General features: G+C 40.6%; 1 protein-coding gene across 1 annotated transcript in view; it reads left to right on the top strand.

Annotated features, from left to right (window-relative positions):
- The first annotated feature begins 165 nt into the window (after positions 1-165).
- DEPTOR (DEP domain containing MTOR interacting protein) overlaps positions 166-23,642 on the top strand; it is a 199,045-nt gene continuing 175,568 nt past the window's right edge. Inside the window, exon 1 of the mRNA XM_036741552.1 lies at positions 166-447. Within this exon, the coding sequence (XP_036597447.1) occupies positions 281-447 (167 nt within the window). The 5' untranslated portion in view covers positions 166-280. The remainder of the gene's footprint in view (positions 448-23,642) is intronic.

Raw genomic sequence — 23,642 nt, 5'->3', positions numbered from 1 at the left:
AAGCTCCTTACTGGACACCAGCCTCGTGTTTATGTTTTACCTCTGGTCCCGCCCACAAGGGCCACGCGGGCCCTGACCACTCCCACAGCACCACCCCCTGGTCCGTAGCTCCACCCTTTCTCCGCAAGGCGGGAGGGATTCAGTGGGCTATTCCCAATCACACGCGAGCCCCGAGGCTGCCCCCAACAGAGATGGCGGCCGGGGCTTCTGTAAGGGCTGGCTGATTCTTAACACCCGGGTGAGCCTACAGCGGGGAGAGAAGAGTGAGCAGCTCGCGAGGATGGAGGAGGAGGGCGGCAGCAGCTGCGGCACGGGCACCGGCACGGGCACGGGCACGGGCACCGGCGGCACCGGGAGCACTGGCGGCGGTGGCACGGTCAGCGGAGGCTTGCAGCAAAGGGAGCTGGAGCACATGGCAGAGATCCTGGTCACCGGGGAGCAGCTACGGTAAGGGACAGTGGCTGCGATGCCCCGGGCGCCTGCTGCTCCGCGCCCGGCTCCCCTGCCCAAGACCCGCGCTCTGCGCTGCGGGTGCTCGGCGTCTCCGCTTGGGCTCGCCCGGCTCCGGCTCCGCGCGCTTGCGGCTCGCGGGGCGGTGGCTGCTGCCGCTTGCTACCCGTTTTCCTCTCCGCGGCTCAAGCTGGAGGCGCTGCTGGCGCTGGAGGCGCAGAGAGCTCCCTGCGCTCCTCCTCCCCGACCAGACCCGGCAAGGCTGCTTTTCCTCGGAAGGGATTTGACAGCTGCTGCGGCTTCGCGCGGCTGGCAAAGGCCGAAGGGCCGAGAGGGCTAGCGCTTTCAGGGCCGGGGTGCGGGTCTACACACCCTCTCCATATCCCCTTATTCTTCAGCAGCTTCCCTGCCAGGGCGGGGCGGATCTGATCGAGCTCTTCCATTTGAGGTTTCCTCTCGGTTTTCCGTAGCTGCTGAGACTGGGGAGAAGAAAGCATGGCAGGCAGCCCAGAAGTGGTGCCGGGGTTCTCTTTGCCAACCCGAGCGTCATGGGTCGGGAAGAGCTGCTGGTCCCCAGTTCCGCGTCCCCGTCCCCCCCCCCATTCCTACCAGTTCTGCAGCAAGAATAGGAGGCTCTCCCCGGGCCTGACAGGCAGGGTGGGTAGGGATACAAAGAGTCTCCACTAGAGATTCACCTAATATGAACGTTGGAAAGGACCTGAGAGAACATCTAGTCCAACCATCTGGTTTTACAAATGAGGAAACGGAGGCACGAAGTGTGCCCCAGCTAATTAATTGAATAGCCAGGGACTAGAATGCACGTCGCCTGATTGCCACTACTCCTTGTCTTCATCTTGCCTAATCAAAGCTTCCTTTCTGTCTCTCCCCCAAGTCTCATAGCGACACAACAGTTTTTATTTAGAATGGTCTCTTCATTGTAAGAGAGTTTTAAAAATGGAACTCTGCAGTGACAGTGTCTGTGTGTCGGCTCTGAAGACCATCCCCTTAGAAAAAAATAAGATTAGAGATACTGGTTGGAAAAGTATGCACCTGCTCTTTCGAATACTTCCATGACGTTTCTAATGAATTTTAATTCCTGGTGAGGTATTTCAAGATTGAATGAATAAAGAAAGTATTTCAAGGAACTCAGTGACTGGCAGTTGACCCTGTTGGCAGAAGTGAGCGAGGATATTGGAAGTCAGCTTTAGAACTAATTGAATTTGTTAAAGAAAAGTTTTAATTTGACTTTAGAACTAAAAAGTAATTTGAACATTTCTATTCCGTCATGGTTTCGTATAATTCTTCCTCCAGATCAGAAATTGTTTTATGTTTTGTTTTTGTCTGCTCAGTGGATGGCACAGTGCTTGGCACATAGTGGCGCTTAATATGTACTTGTTGATTGGTTAAGGGAATAAGTTTGTTCTCCTTCATCTAAAGAAATAGATCATGTAGAATTGGAAGAGGCCTTAAAGGTCATCTGGTCTACTCATCATTTTCCAGGTGAGGAAACTGAGGCTAAGTGACTCCTCCAAGGAAACGAAATTAGCAAATGACAGAGCAATTTTAATATAGTGTCCCAAAAGTTTTAGTGCAATTTGGAGGGCAAAGCCCTTCCTAACTTGCCTCCTGGCCCCATGCACTTTCTAGTCTTCTTTTACCTTATATCCTCCACATACTTGAATCGGTGATACTGGTCTCCTTTTTGTTCCTACAAGAGGATTCTCCATATCCTGACTCTAGACATGTTCACTGCCTGTCTCCCTTGTCTAGAATTCTTTCACTCCTCATCTTCTGCCTCTTGGCTTCCCTATGTGCCTTCAAATGCCAGCTAAAATCACACCTTCTCCATAAGAAGCCTCTCCCAGTCCACCTTAGTTCTAGTGCCTTCCCCCTGTTGATTATCTCCAGTTTATTCTGTTTATAGCCTATTTGTACTTTGTTGTTTTCAGGTAATCTCCCCCATGAGACTGTGAGCTCCTTGAGAGCAGGCCTTTCTTTGTATGTAGCTCTTAGCACAGTGCATGGTGCAAAGTAAATGCTTAATAAATGTTTATTAGCTTTTGAATTTTAATAATTTAAAATTATACTAAAGCTTTTAGGACACCATATACAATACTTTAAAGCTTTCTAAGTGAATCTCAACAAGTGTTCAGTTTTATCTATTTTCTGCTTGCTGCAAAATGCATCTTTTTTTAAATTTAGTCTTCGACTTGAATGTTTAGAATCTAATTTCTAATATAAGATGCTCTTAAGTTGCTGTAATGTTCAATTCCAGAAGAAGTACTTTCATTTAAAATAAAAGGTCAAAAAATTTAAAAAAATAAAACAAGAGGTCACAGTAGATTTATTTCTTTGTCCCTATTTTAAAGTTTAAGTCCTAAAGTATGATCTGTTAATTTCTTCAGCTTTTAGATCAAATGTTCTTCTTTCTGAATAACTAGGTAGATTTTTTGTCTTACAAAGTTGTTCTTTTGAAAAAATAAGGGAATATAAAATGGTCAGTTTCTGGGTTGGTTGGCTAACTGCGGAGAGAAATATAAATCAAGTTAGAACAGTGCTTCCTTCTCTCTCTAAGCCTCAGTTTCTACCACAGTAAGGGGGTTAAATGGAGTAAAGTTTGAAAAAGCACTCTCTTACTGCAATATGAATATTTAAAAGTATTTATCAGTATCTGTTGATATGCACAGTGTAATGTGCGTTGAGATCGGTGGCACAGGTGGAGAGCGCAAACAAATGTGGGGTGTGTGCTGTATACACTTAGGGAGAAATTGCTGTAAGTTGACAATTGGCTGCTTGATTTGGAGCTTAAATATTTAAAAGGAATTAGGATAGAGTAAGTCCATGTCAAAATTAGTGTATCACACTACTAAACAGTATACTTAATTTAGGGATCTGGTTGATGATATTCTCCAACTTCTTAGTTACCAGAAGCATCTGGAAAGTCTGAGAATGTTGTTACCACCACCGCCACCATCATCTAAAGGATCTCTTTGGCACGTATCTGCTCAGACAGAAGCCATGTGGAACAACTTCTAAATGCAGTTCTTGGCTTATTCACTGTTCTAGTTCCCTGCAGGCATCTGTTTCCAAGGACTAAGCTTTTCTCAGCTTTGATTTCTTATAAAGCTCAGCTCAAGTGCCGTCTTCTACATGAGTCCTTTAACGTTCCACCAAGTCTTAGTGCTTCCTCTAGTACCTTGAATTTTATCTTGTATATATTTATATGCACATTTTATATTCTAATGTACACATTGTCTCCCCCTATAGAATGTAAGATCTTCTAGAACTCGAGGACAGGGATTTTCATTTTTTTTGTCTTAGTTTCTTCTGTGCCTTAGCACAGTTCCTAACATATTGTAGGAACTTAATAAATGCTTGTTGATTGATCAGTGACTGGAGGAGGTAGGGAGTGGGGCCACCAGATTCCCTTTTCCGAATCACAGAAGGTGGGCAGTTAGACATGCAGAGGAAGCACTTAGCGCAATGTCTGGCACATAGTAGGCACTTAATAAATGTTTATTGATTGAAAGTCAGGAGAGAAATTGACTGGGCATGGGGGGAAGAGGAAGGGAGAATATCTCTAAAATGCCTATCTCTTAAGACTTGCTGGTTATGTAAGGACCACAAAAAACAACTAATCAAAGGACATATATTAGTCATTATCTTATCTCCTTTTCTGAAGGACCTCCCCCGCCCACTACACACACTCTCCCAGAAAAGATATGGGTACTTACACAGTTTATATTAAACATATATTGTCTTGCTTAAACATGTATTTTTTAAATGTCCAAAAATTATTTGAATGTGAATGGTGGGCAACTTCTTAGTTGATTTTGTTTGGAGAAATAGTGTAGAGATGTTTCTTGCGGATTCATTGTAACTATATTTTTACTATAATAAATACAACTAATTTCCGTATACTTGTAAGAATTGTATGTATATATATGTATGTATGTATGAAATATATTACCAGATATGTCCAAAGAAAAGTGTAACTTAGCCAATTAAGAATCCACTGTTGGCGTATCCTTGTTTTGGGGGAATGGAGGAGGAAAGAACATTTATTAGTTTTTTATATCACAAATTGCAAATGATCTTTGAAAAAAAATTTTATTATTGTTTTGAAATCTTCACTTATTAATTCTGTCATTCTAGTTAAAGAAATGAAATTTCACCTCATTTTCTATTCCAAAATTGCAGTCTGGAAAGGCCTTAGACGTATGTAATATTTCCACTTTAAATTGAAACAGCTAATGATTTATTAAGAGTGTGACCAACTAATGATTGAGAAATGTTTTAGGACTTGGAGGGGGAAGTGGATACTTAGTTCAAACACAATTCCAAGGAGAACTAGAGAAGAAAATACAATACATGTTGGCATTGGCAAAGAAGAATATATACATGGTGACATTCTATTGAATTGTACAAATTCTAGGTAATAACCTAGAATTAAAAAACCTAGAAGTTAAAAAATGATCACCTAATCTAATGATTCCAATCTTGCCTTCCCTGTTTGTCACAAGGGTGCATAGAGGAAGTATTTGACCCTGGCAAATAGACCTTCTCTCTTTGGATGTCCAGAATTTATTCATAAAGGATTCTAATCCAGCTATCTCATATATACATTTTGGTAAGAAAAGGGTCTTAGATTTCTCCAGCATACCCATCTAGTAACTGGGCTTCTTAATAAGTCTGTGGGTGTTTACCTGTTTGCTTGCTTCTCTGTCGTACTTATGTATATTCTGGGGATTTAACTAATGTAGTATAAATTTTGTTAAGTTTTATGAAGCTAGGAAGGCTTTGGTGACTGTGTATCTGTCTGTTGTCTGAGAAATAAGGAAGCATTTATTAAGCATCCACTATGTGCTAAGCATGTAGGAATAAAAAGATAAAAATAAAAGTCCCTGCCCTCAAAGAGTTTACCTTCTACTGGAAGGAAACCACCCATGTACAGTTAAGTAAAGACAAAACATATACAAATTGATATAAAAGCAATGTTGTGGAGTGGAGACAATGACAAATGGAGGAATCAAAGCTGCATCATAAGGGGCAGCTAGGTGGTACAGTGGTTAGAGCAGTGGGCCTAGAGTCAGGAAGACTTGAGTTTAAATCTTCAGCCTCAGACGATTACTAGGTATGTGACTGCCCTCGGCAAGTCACGGAACTGCTGCCTGCCTCAGTTTCCTCATCTGTAAAATGGGGATAATTATATCATCTCTTCTCAGGGTTGATGTGAGGATCAAATGAGATAATTCTCAAGCACTTAGCACAATGTCTGGCACATAGTAAGTGCTATATAAATATTTGCCATCATCATCATCATCATCTTCTTCTTCTTCTTCTCCTTCTTCATGTGTATGTGTAATGTTAATGGAATAGGAAGATCTTCCCTGTCCATTAATAGGCCTATGTGACCACATGTGTTCAATCATAGCTGTGATACATCTTGTGTCACATAGAGCCCATTGGGGGAGGGATTTGCCTAAGAGGAAGCTCGCTAAGGGGAGGCTTGCTTGCAGGAAGGTTTCACACCTTTTGGTACTAAGCTAATTAGGGACTTAGTCTGGAGGGCTGTGATGCCTTCCGGCTCTGAGCCTATTAGCCAGAAGTGTTATATATATATTCTGAGGTGAGATTTTGCTTTGGGGTCTTGCTGGTGAGAAGGACCTTTTGATTCCCTGGATGACCCTGAGTAGCTGTTTTGTTAACAGCCCCCTCCGCACACACATCCTCATACACACTACTCAGATGTAGTGTGCTTCCCCCATCAGGTGGTGTCTGTAGGTGGTTGTATTACTTTGTTCAAACAGTTGGAGCCCTGTCTGTTGATTTCTGTGCTAATTTCTCTGCTTGTATTTTCTCCACGTTCAGAGTGCTGACCTTTCCCCTGAACTAGTGAATGATTCATATATGTTTGATTAAAGTAAGATTGTGGACCCCCTTAAAGTTGCTTTCCTTTAGAAAAGTGGATCAAAGAACCTGTGCTAGCAGGCCATCCTGGGTGTGCCAGGGTGCTTGCTGTTACAGGATGGAATGTCGGGCATGTTAGATGGTCCTGCTTCAGGTTGTCCTGATCATACCAACTCTGAAAAAGCCCCACTCAAGTCTATTGAGTGTTGAGAACAAGGAACAGCTGCAGAGAATTGGCTTTCTTGCAAAGGGAGCAAGAAAACCTCTCATTCAATCACAAACAGCTAAGCAGCTATCCAGACCATGGCTTGAAGTTGGGAAAAAAAACATGTGGAACTAATTAATATCTTTTTAAAAATTGTTAAATAGGAACATCCCTTTTAAATCATCTTGTAGCTCATGCGAAGCCAGCAACTTCATTACTTTACATGTTAAATTCTGGATTGCTCTTAACAAATTGCAACATCCGGGTGGTCTATTTCTGGGAAAAGGCCGAGGAGGAGGTGGGGACAGGAAATAAATATGTGTGTATACATCAGTGTGTATCCATACAGAATGCTGCTGGCATTTATTTTAAAATAACTCATTTTGTGCCACAGGGGTACCCTTCTGTGGATGTGTTATTTTGAAGATAATTCTTTCATTCTTTAAATCCACTTTAAAAAGAAGAGTTTGTCCCTTCTGACAGAATCTTAGAATAAAATATTAGCAGACAAGATTTAGTTGAGGTGATAGGGATTAATAGAGATATGTAGCAGCTGAAAGTATGCTTGAAGTACACATTTTAAGCAACCCTTCCATGATAAGCTGCAATGGAGCTGACCCTACCAACTATACAGAAATCTTACTGTCCGCCAAACCTGGGTGCCTTACTTTACACAGAGCATGTTCCTAGAAAGCTTCTTAAAGCACCAGTCTTTGTGAAAAGGATTGTCCTTTTTCTGCCATAGCTGGTGGATATTTAAAGGAGTTCTGTGGTGAATACTTTTGCAATATGAATAATAATCTATTGATTATCTGCTTTATAAATTTGGATTTTCATTTATTGGATTTCCTTAAAGCAGGGCGTGTCTCTGTTGGTCTCTTTCTCTGTTTCTATGTCCTGCTCCTCCCCCCAGTGACTTACACATAGTAGGTAGTTAATAGACCCTTGTTGAATTGGATACCAGACAAAGTTTTCTAGCTCACTTAAAATGACAATATAAGTGCCTTTAAAATGGTGCCATTAACTCTGGTAGTAGGCCAGGCTTCAGAGACTGGCATGTACTGATGGAAAGCCAGAAATTTGAAATCCTAAATCTGTATAGTCTCATCTTTAAAATGAATTGGAGAAGGAAATGGCAAACCACTCTAGTATCTCTGCCAAGAAAATCCCAAATGGGGTCAACAAGACTGAAAAATGACTCAACAACAACAACAACAAATCTGTATGGTATATAAACATTATGTTTTGTCATGAACAGAAAAGTGAAAGACTAGTGAGAAATGGACATTTTTTAAAACAAGATTTCAATAACATTTCTTTGGGATTTGTATATAAAATTTGAATATTTTTTTCAAGTTAGATTTTAAGTCAAGTCACTTTTTTTTCTTCATAAGTCACTTTTTTTAATCTAGTGAAAGCATGGGACCCCAACAGAGCAGAAGAACAATGACACTTGTGTTCACAAGGAACGGAAATGGAAATAGATTCTCATGAATTAACTATTTATCTACAGAATTTGCTGCAAAGAAACACTTAGGGAATTTCTATATGGGAGGCAGTGTGGTACAATGATCTTTCACTGGCTCTGAAGTCAAAGGACCTGGATTTTAATCCCACCTCTAGCACTTGCTAATTATAATCATTGGTTGAGTCACACAACCACTCTGGGCCTTAGTTTCCTTATCTATAAAATGAGGGGTTAGATTAGATAGTCTCTTAGGTCTCTTTCAGTTCAAAATCTATAATCTTTCTGGAAAGTTGGGGGTTAATTATAAGAGCACTGATCTCTTATTCATCTCAAATGAGATAATGTGCTTTGCAAACCTTAATGTATATATGCCAGCTATTCTTTAGGTAACCTTATGGGAATATGGTCCTATATTCCTTAGCAGCTTGTATTAAATGAACTGATTGAAGGGCTAGAAGGAATACTGATCTCCTTTAAAGACACAGGGTGAATGTGACTTCATTCCTAGAATGATGTAAAAGAACAGGTGGCTTTCAGTGCCTCCTGAGAATAAGAAGAGGAGTGAAATTGAAACTTTCCAGGCTTTCCATTCTAATCTCCTACATCATGTACATTTGGGGCCAGTCTTGGCTTGGAAACATTGTGTCCCTGTATCAGGAAAGCATTTCCATATTCACTCTCTGGTTCATGATGTTCAAGCCACAAAGAAAAATCAAGAAGAGTTTTACATCCAACACTACCTTTCTAGGACTCGCTCAAATGGAAGAATCTTTTGTTTATCCTGCTTCAAAATAAATCTCAAAGAGAATATTAATTTTCCTTCAGCAGGATACGGAGAAGTCATGGGAATCTTATGGAGCAGGAGTATAAATTAATCATTTCTTGTTGTCAAGGAATTCTGTACCAGGCCAGAAAGAAGCAATATACAAATGAAAATGGGAAATGGTTTAAAGAAACTATTGTGGTATTGTTCTTGTGTTGTCTGAGCTGTGCTTGTGTGCATATTTGCACATGCGCATATGTGTGTATACACACACACACACACACACACACACACACACAAACATAAAGTATTTATTAAGCTTCGACTGTGTGCCAGGTACTGTGCCTTGTAAGGGCTGGTGATACAAAGAAAGGCAAAGACAGTCAGCCCTCAAGGAGTTCACAATCTAATGGGGGAGACAACATGCAAACAACTATGTGAAGGCAAGCTGTATACAGGATAAATTGGAAATAATCCAGAGAGGGAGGACACTAGGAATAAGAGGAATTGGGAAAGTATTACAGAACAGTTTCTGATTTCCACTGACAGTGAATTTAGTTATCAGAATTTCTTACACTAATGGAATCATAGGTCCAGAATATTGTATTAGCAAGGCAATAAACACAACATCGACGATAATTGTGAATATGTATATGTATATGTATATGTATCACAAAATATGAGAGACCCTCCATATAGAAGGTAGAAGAAGCAGAACATTTATTCAGATACCAGAGGACCAAATCCCATAACCAATAAGTCCAACCCATCCCAGCAGCAAGCAACTCCCCAAACCAGTAAGCCCACTTTATCAGAACAGCAAGGAACTTTAAACACAATATCACAGCATGAAGCCTTGCCATCCTATAATCCGCCGCCCCCCCCCCCCCCCCCCCCCGCCGGCCTTCCCACAAATACACTCACAGCACAGCTAGCACACTTGAGTCTGTTCTTCCCCTCCCCCACCAACTGCTTTTGCTTTTGCACACTTTCCTCTTAGCAAGCTCCTCCTACCACATGTGACTTAGGCTTCCTGTGATGTAAGCAGGTCACATGGGTCTATTAATGAGTGGGAAAGATCTTCAAATCTAAATTGTCATTACAAATGATACACACACAGACATACAGAGATGTGTACACACACACACACACACACACACACATATATGTTAGGAATTGGACTGGCCGTTTGGTTGATAGAGAGAATGCCCTCTACCAATGCAGGTTGGCAATTCTCTGCAACTTCTAGTCTCAGAGCACTGAGAAGGCCAGTGATTTGCCCCCAAGGTCACAAATCCAGTGTATATCCAAGCAAGAACTTAAACCTAGGCTTCCAGACTGCAGAGGCAGCATCTTTTCATGACTTTCTTCTTCTTATTATGAAAAGTGCCATCATTCTCCCAGTCACCCAGGCTCACAAGTGATGGGTCATCCTCATTTCCTCATTTTTCCTTGCCCCACGTATCCAGTCTATTGTTAAATCTTATCATTTTTCCTTTTACACCCCCTCTCTTATCTATCCCTTTCTCTTAGTAACCCAGACTGGTATACATAGGCTTTCATCACCTCTCACCCAGACTATGGCAGTAGGCCTCTGCCTCAGGGATCTCCTCACTCCAAATCTTGCGTCCACTCAGGGGACAAACAGATTTTTCCTAAAACTCAAACCTGACCGTGTCATTGCCCTACTTAATAAATGTCATCGTCTCCCTATTACCTCTTGGTTAAGATATACATTTCTCTGATATTTAAAGCCCTTCCTAGCCCCCTCCAACTTTTCCAGTCTTCTCAAAGGCATATACATGTCACAATCAATAGAATGGCAGGCCTGGCATCAGAAAGACTGGAGTTCAAATGCAGCCTCAAACAATCAGCAAGTCTCTTGACCTCTCCCTGATTCACTTTCCTCATCTGTAAAATGGTGATAATAATAGCTCTTACCTCCCAAGGTTATTGTGAGGATCAAATGAGATAATATTTGTAAAGTGCTTCGCATGGTGTAGACATTTCATAAATACTCATTTTCTTCTTATACTTTACTCCCATTCCATACATTCTATGATTCATCGACATTGGTGTACATCTCTTGACTCTGTATCTTTGCAGTGTCTCTACTCCATACCTGTGATGCTCTTCCCCCTTTTCTGGGCCCCTTCACTTCCCTAGCTTCCTCTGAGATTCAGTTCAAATCCCATCTTCTACAGGAGGTCTTCCTCTTCCCTCCCCCAGGGGCCTTCCCTCTGAGGTTACTTTACATCAAGTCAGCATATCTCTTTTCTGTACATGGGGTACATTGACATGTCTCTTTCATTAGAATGTTAACTCCTTGAGAGCAAGGACCATTTTCTCTAATCTTTCTTTGTAGCCCCAGAGTTTAGCACAGTGCTTGTCAATCTGTCAATCTAGTTGATTGAGTGACTGCTTTAATCTGACTCTGTGCCTCTCTCCCTCTCTCCCTCTCCTTCTCCTTCTCTCTCTCTCTCTCTCTCCCTCTTTCTCCCTCTCTCCCTGCTTTCCTCTCTCCCTGCTTTCCTCTCTCTCTCCCTCCCTCTCCCCCCCCATGTGTGTGTCTCCTTCCCTCATACATACACTTAGCACAATGCCTGGCACATAGTAGGTGTTTAATGTTTACCGATTGATTGATATAAATATACATAATTTAATATGAACTTTATACATAAAAACAACAGTTAAACACATTTTCTAACTATTTGCATTTGAAAATATGAATTTTGACATGCAAAATGGCCCTAACTTAGCACAGGAAGCATAATGAAGGAGACAGAGAGCTGGCCTTAGTGAGAAAGATCTAGCAGGCTGTATCCCAAAGAGATCATAAAAGTGGGAAAAGAACCCATATGTACAAAAATATTTATAGCAGCTCTTCTTGTGGTGGCAAAGAATTAGAAATCAAGGGGATGCCCATCACTTGGGGAATGGCTGAACAAGTTGTGGTATATGAATGTAATGGAATACTATTGTGCTATAAGAAATGGGGAAGATACGGACTTCATGATAACCTGGAAAAACCTACAGGATATAATGCTGAGTGAGTGGAGCAGAACCAGGAAGACATTATACATGATTACAGACACATAGTTATCTGTGATGACTAACTTTGACAGATGTAGCTCTTCTCAGCAATGCAAGGTTCTAAGGCAACTCTAGAAAACTCATGATGGAAAAAGCTATCCACATCCAGAGAAAGAACTATGGAATTTGAATGCAGATTGTGGCAAGCTATTTGCTGTCTTTTTTTTTTTCTTTTTTGGTTTTGTTTCTTTTTTCTCGTAGTTCATTCTATTGGTTATAATTCTTCTTTACAACTTGACTATTGTGAAAATAAATTTAGTGTGAAGGTATATGTAGAGCCTATATTGGATTACATGTCGTCCGGGGGGGAAGGAGGAGGAGAGAAAGGGGGAGAAAATTTGGAACTCAAAAACTTGTGGAAACTAAAAATAAAAAATACATTAAAAAAAGAGAAAGACCTAGGATCAATTTCCCTCTGACACATACTCTCTGGTGAGTCTATTAAGGAAGTTATTTACTCTCATAGTGCCTCAGGCAACTCTCTTAGACTATAAAGTACTTGTTTGTCCTTCATTCTCAAAGGGGACCATGACACCAGGAAGGTGATGCTATGACTTACAAGTAAATTGTATTTAAGTGAGAGAGGGCTGTGCAGAGTCACCAGTTTTAACTTTCTCCTCCAGAGCCAACTGAGTCCAGTGGCAAGATGTAGATCAGGGTGACTGGAGATGACTCAGGATGCAGTGGGAGATACTGACCTTCTAAGGCTGAGGTCTTTCCCGGGTCTCAGTTTGACTGAGGCAACACCTAGTCAGTGACTAAGGCTAGGTAAGAAACGAGACAAAGAATGGCCTCTGTTACCTACTCAAAAAAAAAAAAATCAATCTGGGAGGGGAAGACCCTCAGGGTTTCTCACCAAAACAGAAACAATTGTTATTTACACTCCCTCTGAACCATCAGAAGCCAAACAGTGACCAAATGAGGCTTGGGCTGGGACCTGCTGTTGGCCAATCAATGAGAGCCAGAGTGATTTGGGCTTAAGGCATAGTCTTTAAGAAAGAAATCTATCCAGTAAACCCCAATATATCTTGCCATGTTTCAGCAATCAAAATTTATATTGCTTTGGGAAGAGTACCTGCAAGTAAGGGTATGATTCCCTATGTGGACAGAGGGAGAGGAGGGAGGGAGAGAAAAAGGGAGAAAAGGAAAGAAGGAAGGAGGGAAGGAAGGAAGGAAAGGGGGAAGCAGGGAAGGAAGAAAGGAAAGGAGGAGGAAAGGAAGGAAGGAGTTGTGTTGCCAAACTGGAACTGGCCAATTGGGCCCCCAGTGGGGCAGCTACTACTACTTACAGGCTGTTGTTTTTCTTTTGTTCTCGAAGAGGACAGTGACATCAGGAAGGTGATGTCATGGTTTGTGAGTGAATTGAATTTAAGTGAGGGAGGGCTGTGTGAAGTCACCAGCCTCACTCTCTCCTCCAGAGCCTTGGTGGTCCAGTGACAAGATATAGATCAGGATGACAGGAGATGGCCTCCAGGTACTCATTAATTATTTGTTGAATGACAAGTGAAATAATGAAAGAAATTTTGAGCCATTTCTGGCTTATTTTTTAAAAAAAGGAATGCTAAATTCAGGGTTCAAGATACCTGTTATTTCCTGTTGCATGATAATAGGACCATAGAATAAATGAAAAAGAGCGATGGACTGACTGACTCCTTCCAAAGACATTCTGAAAGTTTGATCCAGAGGGTGAGTAGAAGACCTTGGTTTCATTTCCTGCTAAGCATACAACATGAGAGTAAGTGAATCAGAATTTCCCCTAGAATAATAATTTAAATTCTATATCATTGCTTTAAAATAAAATCCACAGGATGGTCGATAGAATGTGTGAGGGTGGATTAATATGTCTATGAAAGCTTCCACTCAAGAATTAGCTTCAGTGAAGAGATCAAAGGTCCTTCAATGACTTCCTACAACTCCACACTCCTGGAATAAGGTAAATCTGACTACGACTCAGAGTTTCAGGATGGGAATGAGAAGACTCTTAAGACTGAAATCTTAGAATAATGAGAACAGTTAAGAGTTTACACCAATCCCCATTGCCATTACTGTAATTGTCATATAAGCAGATTGAACACATTTGTCTGTTCTTATTTCAGTTTTTGCCACAGGACCGATGTACTAGAATTTTAATACTATATAATTATATATTCTGTAAATTAAAACAGTATGGCATACTAGATGGGAATAGCACATTTTACCCTTCATTACATCTGCTCTGACTGTACTGCTGCTAAGTTCTGATTTTTCCTTCTACCCTGAGTCATCTTTCTGATATTTGCCAAATACCTATTAGGTAGGGAAAAATACATCAAGGTAACATGCACTGGAGCCAATACAGCCTGGAGAAATCTGGGGAGGATGCTGCCCAAATCATGGCAATGGTTCACAGACAGGCTGGTCCTGGGGATATGCATAGATAGCAAGCAGAATGGCAATGGGCACTACGGGCAGGTTCTGGATCGTCTCTGGTTTTGAGGACTCCGAAAGGGCTAGTCAATTCTAGATTTAGCCCAGAAGGTTAAGTAAAAATTGCAGTAGGTCTAGTGATGAAAAACCAGGCCTTAAAGTATGCTCTGAATCTACTGACTGGCCTCAGCTCCATACCAGCTTCTCAAGAGAACTTATTTGTCTTTGTTCCTTTTTATAGCTCCTTTTATGTCTATAGCTGTTTGCATGTTATCTTCTCCCGTAGAATGTAAGCTTCTTGAGAGCAGGGATCGGATTTCTGCTTTTTACTGTATCCCCAACAGAGGGGAAGTGCTTAATAAATGCTTCTTAACTGAGTATCATTAAAATTTGTTAAGGACCTATCTTGAGTTTTTTGCTTCCCCCTTTTTTCTACACTTTCCCTCAGACAGTTTAACCACTTTCACAGTTTTAGCTACAACCCCTCTATTTTCATTCTGGAAATCACTGCTGAGCTCATTTCTCCAACTGTCTACCAGATACTGCCCCTTTGACAGTTGACTGTCATCTCAAACTTAGCACCAATGAGATGGAATTCACCATTTCCCCATCTGGGTAGATCCCAAAATGACACTACCATTCTTCCAGTCATCCAGGCTTTAAACATTGCAGCGATCTTTGATGTTTCCTTCCCCACCGTTATTCTATAGATTTTTTTTCCCTGTAAAATGTCTCTCACAAATCAAAGGAAATAAAAGATTATTCTGTTTACTATGGATAAATCACAGTATTTGATTTAGGAGGTTTGATCCAGAAGATATCACTGATAGAGGACTCTTTCACTAAAGGACCTTATTGATTATCTCTTCCACTGTGTCTCTGTTTCCCCTTTCCCCTCCATCTCAAACCTTTCCTTTGCTTGGGGCTCTACTGTTTGGGTTCCAAATGGGAGATCTCTTTTATTAACAATTATAATGAAAGCTAGGCTTTATAACCCTTTAAGGTTTACTTTACATATACAGAGTTCCCTAAAAGTCTTGGTACAGTCTTAAGCTTTAATAGTTTTAGGTATATAGCTTAATAGGTATGTAACTATAGGTGTCATAAAGTATAATAGCTTAAGATAATACAGATGGCCCTTAGCGTAGTCTTAAGGTCTATTGGTTTGAGATCTCCTTTGATCCTCACAACAGTTCAGGGAGGTAGGTGCTGTTATTATGCCCCTTATACAGATGAGGAAATTGAGACTGAGAGGTTTAGTGACTTGTCCAATGTCATACAACTAGTATGTGGCTGGTATGTCACCTTCCCCTGACTCTTAAGTCCAGATCTCTAACTTAGCTACCTCAAGTAGAGACTCCTATGACTCGGATCTCTCTTTCTATATCATCAAAATACCTCCATCCAGGGGCATCATCTCCTAGGCAAAGGTAACTTCAACCTTATAAATAGACTTATGGTGTGGATTTAGTCTACAAGTTTATTGCTACCTGGTCTCCTTCGGCCTCATGGCTAGTGAATTCTTACACTGCTGTTCCTCTCATCTCTGTGATTCAGGACCATCCTTTTCTTTAACACTTTTAATAGCTCTGTGATCTCACTGATATAAGTACTCCCTCCAGAGGTACAGATTGCCACCCCTGCATGCCTCATCTTGAGACTCTTATCCAGGCTTACTGTAAATCTGGTACTTAATGTACTGGTGGGGCAGCTAGGGACACAGTGGATAGACCACTGGGCCTAAAATCAAGAGGACTTCTCTTCCTGAGTTCAAATCTGGCCTCAGACACTTACTAGCTGCGTGACTCCGGGCAAGTCACTTAACCCTGTTTGCCTCATTTTCCTCCTCTGTAAGGTGAAGTAGAGAAGGAAATGGCAAATCATTCCAGTATCTCTGCCAAGAAAACCCCAAACGGGGTCACAAAGAGTCAGACATGACTGAAACGACCAAACACCAAAATGTACCGGTGGTTATCTCCTGGAGCTTTGGACATTGCATAGACAAAAATGGGACCCCAGGGTATCACTACATGATGGAGCAGACAGTTTTTTAGTCACTCATTTATCTGATGATAGCCTTCATGCCCCTTTGGTCCAATTCTGCATGGCTAAGATGTTGCATCCTCTTCCTACTGTGAGCCTTTCTATTGTCCTAGAGGTGAACCACAACTTTGGTTTTTCTAATGGCTGTGGTTTTCCATAACTTGAAACCATATATTTTCACTAGAATATTAAGGAAAGAGATCAGGCTTGTGATTTCATTGGCATAGGAAACTCCCAGATGAGGAAATTCTTTCTACTAATGCAAGTGGGGCCCTTTTCTGCAACTTACAGTCTTAGAGAGTTGCCCAAAGTACTGAGAGGCTAAATGACTTGCCTAGGGGTCACATAGTTAGGATCAGAGGTGGGACTTAAAACTAGGCCTTCCTAGTTCTGAGATCATCTGTAAAATGAGCTGGAAAAGGAAATGGTCAGCCACTCCAGTGTCTTTGCCAAGAAAACCCCAAATGGGCTCACAAAGAGTCAGACATGACTAAAAACCACTAAACAAAGAACCATTTTTCAGGGATTGATTTAATCATCACAATGTCATCTACAAACATCTGAAGGACCTCACCATTTATAGGGAATCTCTCTTCCTTTCGGTGTCTGCACTGGGCATCCTCTACGGCAGTGGCAGATATCTTTAAGAAGCATATATCTCCCTGATTCCTGCTCTGCTTTATCTTGATAAGCAGAAAGTCATTGAAAAAAGTTATCTCTATCATTATATCTTTCAGAAAAATCTTGTATGACTGACATATACCTGAGATATCTTATAGGAATAAACTTTAAGGTAACAATTTGCTCTGCCAAATCAAATGCAAGTTCACACTCAGCAAACAAATATAATAGGATCGTTTATGTTCTCTACCTTTTAGTCATTTTTGTTACTATAATGATCTGGTCTGATGTAAAAAATCATTTTCCAGAGCCCATCATTTCCCCTTTCCTACCTTTATCAAGGGTAAGCTCCATGTATGTGTAGATTATTCACGTGAAGATTTTAATGAGATGGAAAAGTAGGCATATGGAGTGAGAGAAATTAATATTCTTTCAAATGACCTTTGCCCCTCTTCGGTTATAAGGCCTATGATTCTTCCCCTCCCCACACCCTTCTAAAATGTTTGTCTTCTTCCAGTCTTTCGACTCTTTTGAGAATCAACCCTTCAATGCCCTCAAAGTTATGGCTACTTCCACACAGATCTGTTGTGTGTATACTTGACCTAGTCCAGCCACTCTTCACATTTTTGTTTTCTTTGTGACATTTTTACTTCTTCATGCAGCACACTGAGTTCTTTGATGTTAGAATTCAAGGATGGTGATTCCACCATAATCAAAGACAAAAGTAGTTTGTTATACTGGGACCTAAGGCTGAGCTTTCCTGATTGGTGACTGAGTGGACACTGACTCACATGGCCCACTACTATATATCTAACCATCCCCAGACCAGACCATCCAGACCATGTTTTACATTCCCTTCAGCAGTCTACCTGGTGATCTTGTCGTCCAACCAGCTGCTGCATCTTCTAGGACATAAGATTTCTGGAGACCATGCCCTGGGGAACTTATTGCATTAAAGTTTAAAACTCCTGCTCTGGGGTTCCCTCAGATAAGTGAGCCCAAACTCACATAGTTCATTGTATTTAGCCAATCCCAGCCCAGATCATCTAGACCATGCTTCATATTCCATTAAGGCTATAGACCCCAGTCATCATTTTGCTGTTTCCTTTGCCATCATGATGGATCCCTTTGTCCTTCCACTCTTCATATCATGCTGATTCTTAACCATGGCTCACTCCTACCTTCTATTTCTATACTGAAGTCATTGAACAAAAGATGATGGAAATAATGCCATCATGGATATTCTGTGATCCCTTGCCCCTTTGTTCTTCCATTATTCATAGCATGCTAATTCTTAACCATGGCTCATCCCCTTCTATTTCAGTACTCAAGTCATTGAACACAAGATAATGGAAATAATGCAACCATGCCACTAAAAATCATGTTATCAAACCTCAACTGGGCTCCCAACTGCTGCATTTAATGTCTGGTGGACTATTACACTCCCCACGACAGCTGTTCAGAATCTTTTCTCTCAAGACTCTAACTCCATCTCTCTCTGTGGATGACTTTCTTTGCCTTCTTATTTTATTGGGAAAGATAGAGGTCATTTATCATCAGAGTCTTCATCTCTTTTTTTTCCAAACCTCAAAATTACACTGAATCTCCACCTATCCTCTCTCTCATTTTCTCTTTGGTTCCAGTTGTTTCTGGAAACCTAACCCCTCCTGTTTCCTCTGGGGACCTGGCTCATTAATCTTTCTCATCGCCCTTCTATTCCACCCCCAACCTGTCATCTTTACTGTCTCCTAAATAATTGCCCCTTCCATGTTGTCTAGGAACATGCACCATCTTTTATATTTTAAAAAACCCTTCCTTTGACCTCTCCAGTCTCCTCAAGCTATCATCTGATCTCTTTCACTATATCATCTCTTTCTTTTGTTGATAAACTTCTGGAAAGAGTAATCTATACTTGCTGTTTCTACTTCATCACCATCTACTCACTAACCAAATCATTAGAATCAGTCAGTCATTAAGTATTTATTAAGCACTTACTATGTACCAGATAAACACTGGGATACAAAAAAAAAGACAAAAAAACCCCCAGTCCCTCCCCTTATGGAGCTCACATTCCAGTTGGGTAGATAACAGGCAAATAACTGTGCATAAGAGCTATGTGGGAAAGGACCAGGAACCTCTTGCACAAGGTGAACTGAAACTTGAAGGAAGTCAGAAAGTGAGAAGGGAGGGAATTTTATGTATGAGGGACAGTGAAAAAAAAAGCTGGGAGATAAGAGTGTGTTGTATGAGAAGAACAGCAAGAAGGTCATTGTCACTGGATTACAAAGTAAGTAGAATGGAGAGGAGTGTAAATGTACAATCATTTTTTTCCTATTATACCATGTTATGGAAATGCTTGTTTTATTTCTTAAGTTCAGAATAAAATAAATTTTAAAAAATGAAACTGGAACAGTAGGAAGAGGTGAGGTTTGCAGTGCTTTAAAAACCAAACAAAGAAATTTATATTTGATCCTGGAGGTGATAGGGTACGTTGGATTTTATTAAATGGGGTGACATGGTCAGATCTGCAATTTGGAAAGTCACATTGGCAGCTGAGTGGAGGATGGATTAGAGTAGGTAGAGAGACTTGAGAAAGGAAGAGGTTAATGCAAAAGTCCGGGTGTGAGGCAATGGGGACCTGCACAAGTGTAGCATATGTGATTGGAGAGAAGGGGACATAGAAGAGAGGTTATCAAGGTAGAAGTGACAAGACGTGGGAACAGACTGGATATATGGGGTGGCTGTGAGAGAGGACTTGAGGATGACAGCAAGGTTGGTAGCAGGGAAGACGGTGGTACCTTTGACAGCAACAGGTAAGTTTGAGAAAAGAGAGGGCTTTTTGTGGAAAGATGGTGACTAGTTTCAGAGGGTTTATGTTTGAGATGTTTAAAGGCAGTTGGTGATATGAGATTGGATCCTAGCACTACTGATATAGAAGTGAAAAGAACCTAAGTGGCCATGTAGTGACACTCTACCTATTTTACAGATGGAGAAACTGAGGCCCAAGGAAGTTAAATGACTTGGCCAAGGTTGTACAGGTAGCAGACATCAGAAGTGATATTTGAACCTAGGTTTTCTGACTCCAGAGATAGTCCTCTTTTTGCTTTTCCTCCTTTATCATGCTACCTTAGCAAAGTGGCTTGTTCCAAAACCAGTATTTTTTCATGTTTGGAACAATGGAATATATTATTTTTTAAAAAATTTATTTTATTTTAAATTTAAGAAATAAAACAAGCATTTCCATAACATAGTAGAATAATAAGACAATGATTTCACATTAAATTGCAAATCTGTTACATACAACTTGCTATTCCTTTTAAATATATAATAAATTTATCATGTAAAGTTTTTTTTCTTCTCCTCCCCCACCCTGAGATGGCTACTATTAGACATAAATATACATATGTATATATATATATATATATATATATATACATATGTATATATACATATGTGTGTATATATATATATATATACATATGTATATATATATATATCTCACTGGATTAAAGAAATATCTCTCTCAAAGGTTATCAGTGGTCATTTAAATGGCTAAATTCAATGGCCTTTTAAAAAAAATTCTCATCCTCCTTGACATTACCTTCAGTTTTCAACACCAAGGGGCATGGTGATTTAGTGGACTTGAGGAAAGAGTTCAAATCTTGACTGAGAGACATATTAGCTCTATGACCTTGGGGAAGTCATTTATCTCTCAGAAGTTTAGTTTCTCCATTTGTAAAACAGAGATAATAAAACACTACCTAACAACCATGGCAGTGGCAGCAGCAGTAACAGCAGCAGCAACAAGCATTTATTAAGTGTTCGTTATGCGGTAGGTCCTGTGCTAAGTGCTGAGGACGCAAAGACAAACAAAAATTGTCCCTGTTCTCTGGGAGCTCACAGTCTGCCTACCACCCAGAGCTGTTGTGAGAAGTTTCAGAAAACTTAAAAGTGCTGTATACATAGGAGTTATTATTATATTGACAGCCTCCTCCTCCTGGATACTTTCTGTTCCCTTTACTTCCATGACACCGCTCTCTTCTCAGTCTCCTACTGACTGTTTGGACATTCTTTTGTTCTCCGTAATTTCATTATCCTCAAAGCCCCCCTAAGTTTTGATGTTCCCTGAGAAATTTTCCTAGGCCTTCTTTTCTCCATATGTCCTCCCTTCGTGATCTCAATTCAATTATCACCTCTATGTGGATGACTTCTGGGCCTAATCTTTAAACTTCAAGCTTACGTCTAACAGTCTGTTGGAACTTCAAAAGCAACATGTTCAAAACTAAACTCATCACGTTCTTCCCTAGACTGTCTCCTCCTATGCATTTCCTCATAGCTGTTGATGGGACCACCATCCCTCAGTCACATAGGGTCAAAATCACAGGATCTAAAGGAGGAAAAGCCCTTAAAGATCATTTAGCCAAGACCGTTCATTTTATAGATGAAGAGAATGAAGTTCAGCGATTAGCCCAAGACCACACAGGTAGAACACAGCAGAGCCAGCATGTGAACTCAGGGTCTCTGACTACAAACCCAGACTTTTACTTGCACCGCATTGCTTCCTGACCAATAGTTGTGTCTGGTCCAATTACAGAAATTATCTCAATTACCACCACTGATTGGCAATGCTAAGTGCTCTGAGGAAAGCTAGCACTTTCTTATTAACATCAGTCAGGGAGTATTTAATGAGTGCCTACTATGTGTTTGATGCTTTCAGGGGCAGAGGAGAAATATTAGACACAGTTTGGGCCAGAAGTTGGAAGTCTATGAAAAAAGTGCTTCTTTCCCTTTTTTGCAGAGGTCATAGGAGTATAGGAATTAAAAGATTTAGAGCTGGAAAAGACCATAAAACCTTTCCAGTCCAACCTCTTCATTTTTACAGGTGAGGAAATTGAGGCCCACAGAGGTCCCCCGATTTACTCAAGGTGATTCAGGGAGTAAACACCAGAGCTTAGATTTAATCCAGGTACTTTAATTCCAAATCCATCATTATTATGTTTAAATTGAACCATGCTCTTTCTCATGGTAGGGGATGATGTCTGTGGGTATACTTCAGCGGGGTTGATGTGCTGGTTAGTTTTCCTGAAGAGCTTTTTCCCCCTCTTTCTTTTTATTAATTGTCATAAGGAATGGCTCCTCTACAGGAGATAGGTGAGGCTTATATTTAGAAATGAAGCAGATGTAAAAAGAAAAGATATCCAACACATTTTGAAATTAATCTGTGCAATAACATATCATATTATAACTAGTAAATCTAGGCAAAGCACATATCCTAAGTGGCCTTATAACAGTCTCCCAGTTATGTCTCAGTGAAGGCAAGTGCTATCTCCATTAAGAAGGTGCCTAGCTTGGACTTATTCACAAATAAATGGTGCACAAGAATGGGAGAAAGGAGAAAGCTGTATGAGGCACAGCAATGTATAGCAAGCAGTGCCCCCAAGCTCGAGAATCAGGGGACCTAGGCTCAAATCTGACCTCCAATATTTCTTAGCAAAGTGAACTTGGTCAAGTATGGGACCTCAGTTTCTTCATTTGTAAATGTGTGTGTGTGGGGTGTGTGTGTGTGTGTGTGTGTGTGTGTGTGTGTGTGTGTGTGTGTGTGTATAAAATATCCTTTCAATAGCTCACAAAAATGCTGCAGCCTTTCACAAGGAAATCAAAGGCACGGTTCTGCTAATTGGACACAAGGTTTAAATAAATGGGAAATGAAAGAAGAAAGAGGAAAGAAGAATGGCCTTGTTACCACAATAAAGCTCGATACTTCTAAATCTAATGCTTCATGGGACACATGTAGGCCAGGCCTTGGAAAATAGACTTGTCTTTGTTCATTACTAAGGTAAATGATGGAACCCTTAATAGAAACCCACAGCTACCAAGATGAATTATGTTTCCTCCAAAAACAATTGTGCCGACCTGGTGGGGAAACAACCAGGAAAATCAGAATTGAAAGTTTATGCTCAGATAAAGTGGATTATCTCTCACAACTCTCAGAGTGGGAGCTTTTCTCTCTCCAAGTAAATATTAGTGTTAAACCAGCAATCTGGAGCTTGTCTAGGATGCTTACTTAGATACCTCTGGACAAGTCACTTAATCTTGCTGTGACTTAGTTTCCTCATCTGTAAATTTAAGGTCCCTTCTCTCAAAATGTGATCCTATGATCTTTAAGAGTTGCATTAGGAACTCTCTGTACTTTTAGGTTTTAGAGTATATTCTATTTGCATATACACACTTGAAATGCTTGTAGATTCCGGGCCAATTTATGTCTACATCTATATTTTGGTTCAGAATATTGATAGCATGCAGGTGTGGGACTAGTAAGGAAGAGAATTAGATAGTCTGATGGTAATTAGCTAATTTGCACAATGGGATAAAGAATTCCTGGTTTCTTTCATTCATCCTTGAATAGCTCCCCTGAAATTCTTTGTAGCCAACTAACTTTCTCCAATTGGGCAAGATCAAAAGAGCAAATGAAGTGACAGGCTCCAATTGTAAGCCAGAAATTTAATGTGAGGCTTGCCAGCCTCCTCTCTCTCTCTCTTCCCAATCCTTCATTTGCAGTAATTATTATGCTGAAAGCCCACAATATTGAAACATCAAGTACCCAGAACTTAAAACTAAACTCTTGTTTCTGGACAAAACATGTCAACCCTGAGACCATCTTGGACAACTCGGTAGGTTCCACA

This window comes from Trichosurus vulpecula, chromosome 1 (assembly GCF_011100635.1).
Source record: "Trichosurus vulpecula isolate mTriVul1 chromosome 1, mTriVul1.pri, whole genome shotgun sequence".
NCBI classification, from domain to species: Eukaryota; Metazoa; Chordata; class Mammalia; order Diprotodontia; family Phalangeridae; genus Trichosurus; species Trichosurus vulpecula.
Note: the sequence above shows the minus strand (reverse complement) of the source record. Positions and strands in the feature narration are given on the sequence as shown.